At 40.7% G+C, this 9,474-nt stretch overlaps 3 protein-coding genes across 3 annotated transcripts; 2 read left to right on the top strand and 1 right to left on the bottom strand.

The window, feature by feature from the left end:
- BCR41DRAFT_376695 (P-loop containing nucleoside triphosphate hydrolase protein) lies at positions 1-2,849 on the top strand (the record flags this gene model as incomplete). The annotated part of the gene is made up of 4 exons (XM_022027062.1): positions 1-829; positions 921-1,068; positions 1,185-2,082; positions 2,172-2,849. 4 exons carry the CDS (start codon positions 1-3, stop codon positions 2,847-2,849), a joined length of 2,553 nt encoding a protein of 850 aa, XP_021885173.1.
- A 3,463-nt stretch (positions 2,850-6,312) lies between these two features.
- On the top strand, positions 6,313-6,891 carry BCR41DRAFT_392775 (hypothetical protein; the record flags this gene model as incomplete). Its single annotated transcript, XM_022028501.1, has 1 exon — positions 6,313-6,891. The coding sequence occupies one exon, from the start codon at positions 6,313-6,315 to the stop codon at positions 6,889-6,891; it is 579 nt and encodes a 192-aa protein (XP_021885172.1).
- A 1,394-nt stretch (positions 6,892-8,285) lies between these two features.
- On the bottom strand, positions 8,286-9,170 carry BCR41DRAFT_392774 (hypothetical protein; the record flags this gene model as incomplete). The annotated part of the gene is made up of 4 exons (XM_022028500.1): positions 8,286-8,373; positions 8,480-8,504; positions 8,603-8,861; positions 9,018-9,170. The coding sequence occupies 4 exons, from the start codon at positions 9,168-9,170 to the stop codon at positions 8,286-8,288; spliced, it is 525 nt and encodes a 174-aa protein (XP_021885171.1).
- Between the last annotated feature and the right edge of the window lie 304 nt (positions 9,171-9,474).

The raw sequence follows: 9,474 nt of genomic DNA, 5'->3' as shown, positions 1-9,474 counted from the left end.
ATGAACAAAAGCATCACATCTCGGTGGAAACTCCCTCAAAATAACTGTAGCATATCTGCACCTGCTTCTACAGCCCCGTCAACAGTTGCTTCGCCCTCGGTTTCAGAGCCTGGAACTCCTCTTCTTGATGGGACAGAAACACCTAAAATTCTGACAGATCTAGTACCACAACAACACCATCAACAACAACCGCAACAACAACCGACTTATTCATTAGACCCCTTGGCGGTCGATGCGACTCCGACAGCACTCGCTCACGTTGCAGCTGAGGTCGCAATGTCAGGAGGCAATAATAAACCTATTTCAAAAAAGCGCCCCAAATCCTCCTCAAACACCCATTCAGAATCTCCAGGAAACAAACGGTACAGAGCATCGGCAGGAAATTCAGAGGGTACTAATCGTGGGGGGGCTGAGCATGCTCCGCCCAAAGTTCGTCTCGAGGACTTGGGAGGGGTGGATCATTTTATTGAGAAAGTCAAGGAGTATGTGATGATGCCCCTAGCACATCCTGAAGTCTATGCACATATGGGGGTCAAGCCTCCACGAGGCATTTTGCTGCATGGACCTCCAGGAACAGGCAAAACGATGATGGCAAACGCGATCGCAGGAAGTTTGGGAGTGCCTTTTATCACCATATCTGCCCCTTCAGTTGTCTCAGGAATGTCAGGAGAATCTGAAAAAAAGATTCGTGAAGTCTTTGAAGAAGCCAAGGAGCTAGCACCTTGTTTGATGTTTATCGATGAAATCGACGCTATTACACCCAAACGAGAGACTGCACAGAGAGAGATGGAGCGTCGCATCGTTGCACAACTACTTACTTGCATGGATGGTAAGACAAGAATTTTTTTTTTTTGTTTTTTTCTTGAGAGGCATGTCCATTGGCCAGTTCTAATTAGATGTATATCTTTTTGGCTCATTAGACCTGAATCTGGAAAATACTAATGGAAAGCCTGTGATGATTATTGGCGCAACTAATAGACCAGACTCGTTGGATCCAGCTCTTCGACGTGCTGGCCGATTCGATTTAGAGATCAATATCGGAGTTCCTGATCAAGATGCCCGTGAGCAGTATGTTACAAACTAAGAAAATAAGTCGAAAGGGTCAAAAAAAAAAAAAAAAAACTCCTCTTTTTGTAAAAGCCAACAGGAGGCTTGCTTATCAATTTCCTTTTTAAACATGCTAGGATCCTTCGTGTCATGTCTTCGAAACTAAAATTAGCTGGAGATTTTGATTTCAAGGAGCTAGCCAAGCTTACACCAGGATATGTGGGAGCTGATTTGAATGCATTGACGTCTGCAGCAGGTGTTGTTGCTCTGAAGCGTATTTTTCAGGAGATTGGTAATGTCGATAAAATTGCCGAGGTCGAGGTATTGGAAAATGTCACTGATGAATTAGAAATGATGGATATGGATCAACAGACATCGACGGAGGTAGTGTCTAGTACAACAAATGAAATGCAAGTTGATGGTTTCAAAAGAGAAGCAGCACCGCAAGCGAGTGATAGTAATACATTCACGACTATAACTACTACAAAAGCAACAATCCAGAAGCAACCCTATAATAGCCATCACAAACCTGTACATTCAATCAGCGCTTTTCTTCAATCACACCCGGAACCCTTGACTCCAGAGCAACTCGAGCCACTTGTGATTACTAACGAGGATTTCTTAGTTGCGCTGACCAAGGTTCAACCATCCGCGAAACGTGAAGGCTTTGCTACAGTTCCTGATGTCTCATGGGACAAGATCGGAGCCCTACAATACGTCCGTGATGAACTACGCATGGCTGTAGTTGAACCTATTAAATACCCTGCTTTGTTTGCTTCCGTAGGCATCCAGACCCCTGCTGGTGTCTTGTTATGGGGTCCTCCTGGATGCGGCAAGACGTTATTGGCGAAGGCTGTAGCGAGTGAATCTAGAACAAATTTCATATCTGTCAAAGGGCCCGAATTATTGAACAAGTATGTAGGTGAGAGTGAACGAGGTGTACGACAAGTTTTTGCGCGTGCTCGCGCATCTGCCCCCTGCGTCATCTTTTTCGACGAGTTGGACGCACTTTGTTCAAAGCGCGATGATTCTCAGGTAAAAAAAAAAAAAAAAAAAAAAAAAAATAGTCGATTTGCTAGAAATTGTCATTCATAACATTGACACAAGTTTTTTCTTCACTGTAGTCCGAAGCCTCTGCTCGTGTTGTCAACACATTATTGACGGAGCTGGATGGTATGGAAAATCGATCAGCAGTCTACGTAATTGCTGCAACAAATCGACCAGATATCATCGATCCTGCCATGCTTCGTCCTGGGCGTCTTGACAAATTACTATATGTTCAGCTTCCAACAATGGAAGAGCGTCTCGACATTCTGCAAACATTGGCTCGAAAGACGCCTTTAGCCTCTGATGTGCAACTTCAAATGGTAGCATCTGATGAGCGTTGTGAAAACTTTTCGGGTGCAGACTTGGCTTCATTAGTTCGAGAGGCAGGTATGTCGGCTTTGAGAACAACATTGAAAAAGCTGAATGCCATGGGTAAGGCCGGTGAGAAGCTAGACGATCAGCGCAGGCAACAAACCACGGTAGGAGACTCTACCAACACATCAATGATGGGCAAAGATGCCTTGATTGGTGAGGACAACACAGTGGCCGAGCTATTGTCGACTCAAATCATGGTCTCTAGGGCGGATTTTGACACCGCATTCACCAAAGTCTCGCCGAGTGTCTCACCACAAGACAAGATGAAGTATGATAAGCTGCATGTCAAATTCGGCGGTGGTTCTGCAAAGATCAAGTTGAAGCAGAAACAAATCGACGCAAAGGAATCGAGTACAGAAGGACTCGGACTCTTCACATAAATAAAAACTGTAATTTTGGACATTCATATCCCAAAGTCATCCCATAATAACAATGCGATCTCATGTGAAAAATCCTGGGCTCAGTCATGAATCAAGTCTCCTAGACTTTTTTCTGAGCCGGATACCTTTTGGAGGACAACCAGAAAAATGTTTGTACCTTAATAAGCTTACACTGTTGTCTTTGAGCATCATCGCTCAAAAGCATGCTACTCAATGATGTTGGCTACAATACTGGTAGAGCATAGCGGATGTCTGTCTGACAGGTTCTTACTCATTAGAGAATGCACTTGTAGAGGAACCACTTCACTGCAGTTGTTTTGTTTTTTATTTTTTTAATCCTTTTTTATTAAGAGATTGCTTGCTATCTAGCTATCTAGCTTACCTGGTTACTATCCTAAGCTACAAGAAGCCAGACTCTTAGCCACCTTGGAAAGCGCTTTTCTTTGTCACCATCGAAAAGACTCTCCAAGATGTTGTCCGGAGCACACCACGTGGAGGTGGTCTGGCATATCGTACTCCGTTGGTCAGGCCCCATGGCCTTGCAAACGCCCGCACACACACACATTTATTAACCCATTCCCATCCCCATCCCCATTCCCTTTCCCATTCTGGACCGAAGGGCTCCGCCATCGCAAGGCTCGTTAAAGAACCAGCTCAGGCTCATGCCCGTTCGGACCTACCTTAGATATGCATTGGTTGTTGCACCTTGGATGTGCATTGTTGCTATGTTAAAGAGTGCTTTGTGTTGTGTTAGTAAGAGTTTTTTTTTTTTTTTTTTTTTTTTTTTTTGGCTTTCTTATGTTTTTTATTGGCTTTTTTTTTTCTTTTTTCTTTTTTCTTTTTTTCTTTTTTCTTCTTTCTGATATGAGATCTTTTTTTTTACTTTTCTTTTTTTGGGCTTTTATTGAGTCTTTTTTTTTGGTTTTTTTTTCTTTGGTTAATTTTTTTTTAATTGTGTTTTTTCTTTGGGTTATTTTTTTTTTCTTTGGTTTTTTTGGTTTATTTTTTTGGTTTATTTTTTTGGTTTTTTTCTTTGGTTTTTTTTTTTCTTTTTCTTTTCTTTGGATTTTTTTTTTTTTTTTTTTTTTTGGTTTCTTTTTTTTCTTTGGATTTTTCTTTTTTTTTTTTGATTTAGTTTTTTTTTTTTTTTTTTTTTGAGGCATTTGTTTCTGGAGGCGTTTGTTTTTTGCCTGGATGGACTGTTCGACCTTTCTTTGGTTTAGTCCTTTTGCTGGTGGCGCCGAGCTTTCGTTACCAGTGCCTTCCAGACCACACAATGAGAAGTGGCCTGGTCGCTATGATTTGGTGTTGTTCGTGAAGCCTTGGCCATCATACCCGAGATGGGATGGGCTGGCTATTTGGCCGCGGAGAAGGCCGTCGTTCGACTGCGGTAGACTATGAGGCCGTTTAGAGCGTGGCTATTTAGAGCGTGGCCATCTGGAGCGTAGCCAGTTGAATACGGCTTTTCGTTGGAGTGCAGCCGTTCGAGTATGGGCGCCTGAGTGTGGCAACCCGGCTGTGCGTTATGAAGCCCTAGTTGCTTTAGCCAGCTTCATGTCGTTGCAGTCTAATCGTGGAATGAAAAGAGAGACACAAGCAGAAAAAGAATAATCAGAACAAGGACAGTGAAGCACAGAGTGACAGTGTTGAGAACTTCAGTAAGAGTGATTGTTTAGGGAGTGTTGCTTACCTTTTTGTCTTGGTTGAGGAGGCCGATGGTCGAGGAGACCGAGGAGAAAGAGAAGAGAAAAGAAGAAAAAAGAAGAGAGTCAAAATTAGTCCTTTTTATATTGGTTTCTTATTATTATTATTTACGTTCGCGCAAGAAGAGGAGAAGGGCCGAGGAGTGATTGGTGTTCAAAAGCGCGCTGTACTAAGTACCTTGCTTGCTGTACGCTCAAGAGCGACCAATAAAAGATAAGCAACAATTTAAAAAGATAAACAACAATATAAAAAGATAAAAAATAAATAAATATACGTGTCTTTGATGTCATCTGTCATATTTCATATGATAAAGAAGAGACTCTCACGATTGAAAGTGGGAATAATGCTCTGTCCTCAAGACTCATAAGGAAAACCTGTCTATAAACAACCAGAGCATGAACTGTATTGCTCTCGAGCTTGTTTACTCTTATTGATAAAGGAGATTATCTTCTTTATCCTCTTCTTCTATTTCCTTTCTTCACTCCTAACAAGAGATGGGATAGACTGTCGTTGGACCTGTACTTTGGCAGCTTGCCGTTTTTCCAGAGTGTGGTGGAAAATAACACATGACATTCGTAAGAATACCTCTGCGCCTTTTTTTTTTTTTTATTTTTTTTTTTTATTTTCATGCAATACAATGTAGAATACATTAAGATTTGAAGGTGAAACAAAGTATCAACGTTTATATATCGACCAGTAAAAAGCACACGATCGTATCGAGGAAATGACGTGTCGTATCTCTTTGGCTCTTTGAAAAGGAAAATAAGGAAAAGAAAAAAAGGAAAAAAGTCTGTTTGAACAAAAACTGCCGCAGCACAGTTCCCACGACAATGCATCCTATTCTTTGTTAAGGATGAAGAGAAAGAATGGGAGAAGAGAGTCAAATAGCAAACTCTACTGATAGTACCTGATGAACCCCATTGCTAAAGAAAAAAAGGTACTCGAGCTTAATGCTGGCGAAAAATGGGAGTATGCGAGTGTTGATAAGCTTGTGCTCTGAATCCTGTCCTTTTACTTTAGTCGCGTCACATCGCTCACTGTTTTCCTTTCTCTCTTTGTTGCACACCATACAAAGAGAGCATTGTGGCTCGTGCTCTTGTTGTTGTATGTATATATGACCCTGCATATCTTTGAGGATGGTTATCCCTCCACCTGTAAGAGTTTTCTCTTTCTCCACCTTGCGAGCATATGAAAATTGACGGATGATATCACAAGCGCGCAGATTACCCATTTCAATTCCCGCTACGCCGCTTTCTTTTTTATTTTATTTTATTTTATTTTAATATATTTTATTTATTTTAATATATTTTATTTATTTTAATATATTTTATTTATTTTAATATATTTTATTTATTTTAATATATTTTATTTATTTTAATATATTTTATTTTATTTTATTTTATTTTATTTTATTTTATTTTATTTTTGAATAAACTCCCTAGAAGGCGCAAAAGAGTAAGATGCTGAATATGTATTCGTTATTTAGTCAATACTTTGAAATCGCAAATCGGTTGGTCCAGAGGTAAAAAATTAGCCATTGTAATAACCCATGTAAATGATTGCTAATCGCAATAGTATACCTTCACTTTTTTATTTTCCAACTGAGTTCCCCATTGCTTATCCAGAAAGAAAAATGCATTTCATCACAAAACGAAAAGAACTCTCTAACCCTCCTATCCAGCATGACACTCAGCTGCCAAAGAAACGATGATATGAAAAGAAACAAGGGCAAGAAGAAATAGAAAGTAACCAGTGCAGCATGGCAAGCTCAAGTACAGCATTAATTACAACAACAATAACAGCTATCTCATCACCAGCTACTATGGCGCCACATTCCATCAGGAAACGCAAAGAGCCCTCTGACCCTCTTACTCAGCATAACACTCAGCTGTCAAAGAAACGACGATATAAAAAGAAACAAAGACAAAGAAAAATAGAAGACAAGCAGTATAGCACGGCAAGTACGATCATAGATTTAACTATAGCAGCAATGGCGACTACCTCATCGTCAATTATTATGGTATCACACTCCGTTGCCACCTCAGGACCTGTTCCTCGTCATGTTACTGTCAAAAAGACCCAACCGAACCTAATCAGCAACAGTATTGGTGGCAATAACAGTGACGTCAAAGATGCTGCCACTAAAGCCTTGACAACCTTTACTTCTGGATCAAGTGCCTTCCGTGCTAGAAATATTATGGAAAGCTATACCCGAATGGTCCCACCGTCGTTAAATGCCAACACAGCTAATGGCGCGTCGTCGTCCTCGTCGTGGACGCGGTCATTCAAGTATAACAACTGCAGCCCCAACACTGTTGTCAAATGCCCATACAGCTAATGATTGGTCATCGTCCTCGTCGTGGATGCAGTCAGTCAATTATAACAGCCGCAATCCTAACCGAATTCACAGAAAGTTTATACGTGGTCCAGTAGCTAGATTGGAATCAATATGGGAATCAATATGGGAATCTGAACCATACTCTATGCCCCAGGCAAAAGATAACGAGGCAACTGCAAAATCGGATTGAAATGGCACAACTGCTGCCCATATACATTCTTCTCACGATACAACATCAAACAGCCTTATTACCATCGACATCGGTTAAATCCATTGCTTCACAACCTGACCGCGTTATCTAGACTGATGCAGTAAAGCACTCCACAGCTTTGGTCAGCGCAAAGCCCAGACTTCGTGAGCAGGGAACATCCAAAAGAGAAAGTACGTGTATGAAGCATTATGCAACTAAGGATTCTAGCTCTAAACTTAAAACAGAAACAAAAACAGCAACAGCAATAGCGGCAGTGGCAATCCTGCAAACACCATCGACATCTTCACTTTTTATGTCCGGATTCAAAACAACAAGAGAGTTCAAAGAGTAACAATGTGACAATATTTAGTCTTAAGCCTGAAAAGGCTTGTTTTAATATATATAGTCTTAAGCCTGAAAAGGTTTGTTTTAATAATCTTTGTCTCTCTAAGCTATTACAAACAACAACAGCAGGGGAATCAATAGTAGGAGTGCTAGTTGCCAGAGCAGTAAAATGTGCCAACCTTTCTCTTCGATGATTCTGTTACACAACTTTCGTTTATTCAATTAATAACCAGCCATCTCCGCCCCTTCAACTAGACAATTTCTGCTTTAGCCGATGCTGAACGAGGCAGGCTGATAGAGCTTCGGTTCGTATTCTAAATCTCCCATACTGTAACCTGAGTTTACTACGGGAATGATGATAAATATATGTATATGGAGTTTTTTTTTTTTTTTTTTTAATCAGCTTCAATCACTTTGATCAGTTTCAGTCAAAGTCTCCATTCCACCAGATAGACTTTTCCTTCCTTTTACTCATTCAAGCATAAGTTTCCACATACAGCACTTTCTGTCTTTCCACTCACCTCTTTTTTCTATTGAATGGTCTACGAAGGATGGCCTATTCACATTGTCATAGGTGCCATGGACGTATGTCCCACCCGCACCACCCTATTAGCTCGAAAGGTAGGTGCAAGTCGGATTAGCAGGGTTTTATTTAATATTTATACGGATATGGTACCGTAGACAATGCTCGTTCGCAAAGCACTTTGTTCACGCAGTGCCTCTTATCCCTTTAGTCATCTGTTTACTAACTTGCCTAACGCCCCACATATACAAAGTAGTCAAAGAAATTGCCATAACGGTCAAAAGCTTCAAAGTAAGGCTGAATATGATGGCTTATTTCGAGAAAGAATCAGAGCTGTTATGCCTTCCTGGGGTCTTTGGCAATGCCAACGGGCTGAACATGTCCACGACCACTCAAATCATGACCTCTGACGGCGATAACGAGACTGAAATATATTTTGTAGATAGATCGTGAGCAGTAGAAAAAGTAAGTAAGAATTAGATGTGGGCCCACACCCATGGAGGTATTTATTCATTCCCTGGTAGAGGAACCTGTAGCGGGTAACTACATATCTATCTATAAGATGGCATTGATTTGTTCTAGAACCTCATATCGAAAATTTATCTCGTCAAGGTGTGTGGCGCGTTATTGCCACATAAGTCACATAGACTTACCAAACACTTGCAGACAAGGGATCTCCATCACAACCCGTTCATCACGTAGGTTCTCGTCAATCGTGTCCTTGGCAAACCTCATTAGGCTCCATTGGTCTTCGAGAAATAAATGTAGGCTTCGCTTGTCCTTAGACGACTTGGTCTCAGCATAAGCCGTCTCAAAAATGTACTTTCGAATCGTCACATCTGGCTTCAGCGGATCCCCTTGCCATACGCCGTACTCCAGCGAGGATCGGTTAGCCCAATCAAGCGCAAAAGCCTAGTCATCCCCTGGGGAGAAATAAGTCATCATTGGATCCAAAGCTCCGCGCGCAAATGAGTCTTCAAGCTTGTTTGAGAAGGGATAGCTCTTTTCTGCCAACTCCTTAGAGCTATGTTCAATCCACAAAGATTGAGGAAAATAAAATGTTTGCACTTGATAGTTTCCCATCATAACCAAGTACCTGTTGTTTGCTGTGAGTGATATGGGTGAGCGTAAGTACAGTGGTAGGAAGAGGATAAAGACATTTTCCTCCTCACTGTCTTTGAAATCGCAGCCTTGGACTCGGATGCGTCCTGTGTGGGTCATCTCTCGGCTGAGCTGTGTACAGAGAGCGGTCACTGAGTTAAGCAAAAAAATAAAATAAAATAAAATAAAATAAAATATATTAAAATAAAATAAAATATATTAAAATAAATAAAATATATTAAAATAAATAAAATATCGCCAATTTTATTTGGTCACGATACCTTATATTTTTAATCTAAAAACGATGATTGAATTGTTCTGGTGGCATCTCACTACGTGACGGACTTGCAACAATACTCGTAACAAGCGAGCTAATTGGCTGCCAATACACTCGAAAGTATTCAAAAAATATAAGGTATCGCGA

Source organism: Lobosporangium transversale (genome assembly GCF_002105155.1).
Source record: "Lobosporangium transversale strain NRRL 3116 chromosome Unknown BCR41scaffold_4, whole genome shotgun sequence".
NCBI classification, from domain to species: domain Eukaryota; kingdom Fungi; phylum Mortierellomycota; class Mortierellomycetes; order Mortierellales; family Mortierellaceae; genus Lobosporangium; species Lobosporangium transversale.
Note: the sequence above shows the minus strand (reverse complement) of the source record. Positions and strands in the feature narration are given on the sequence as shown.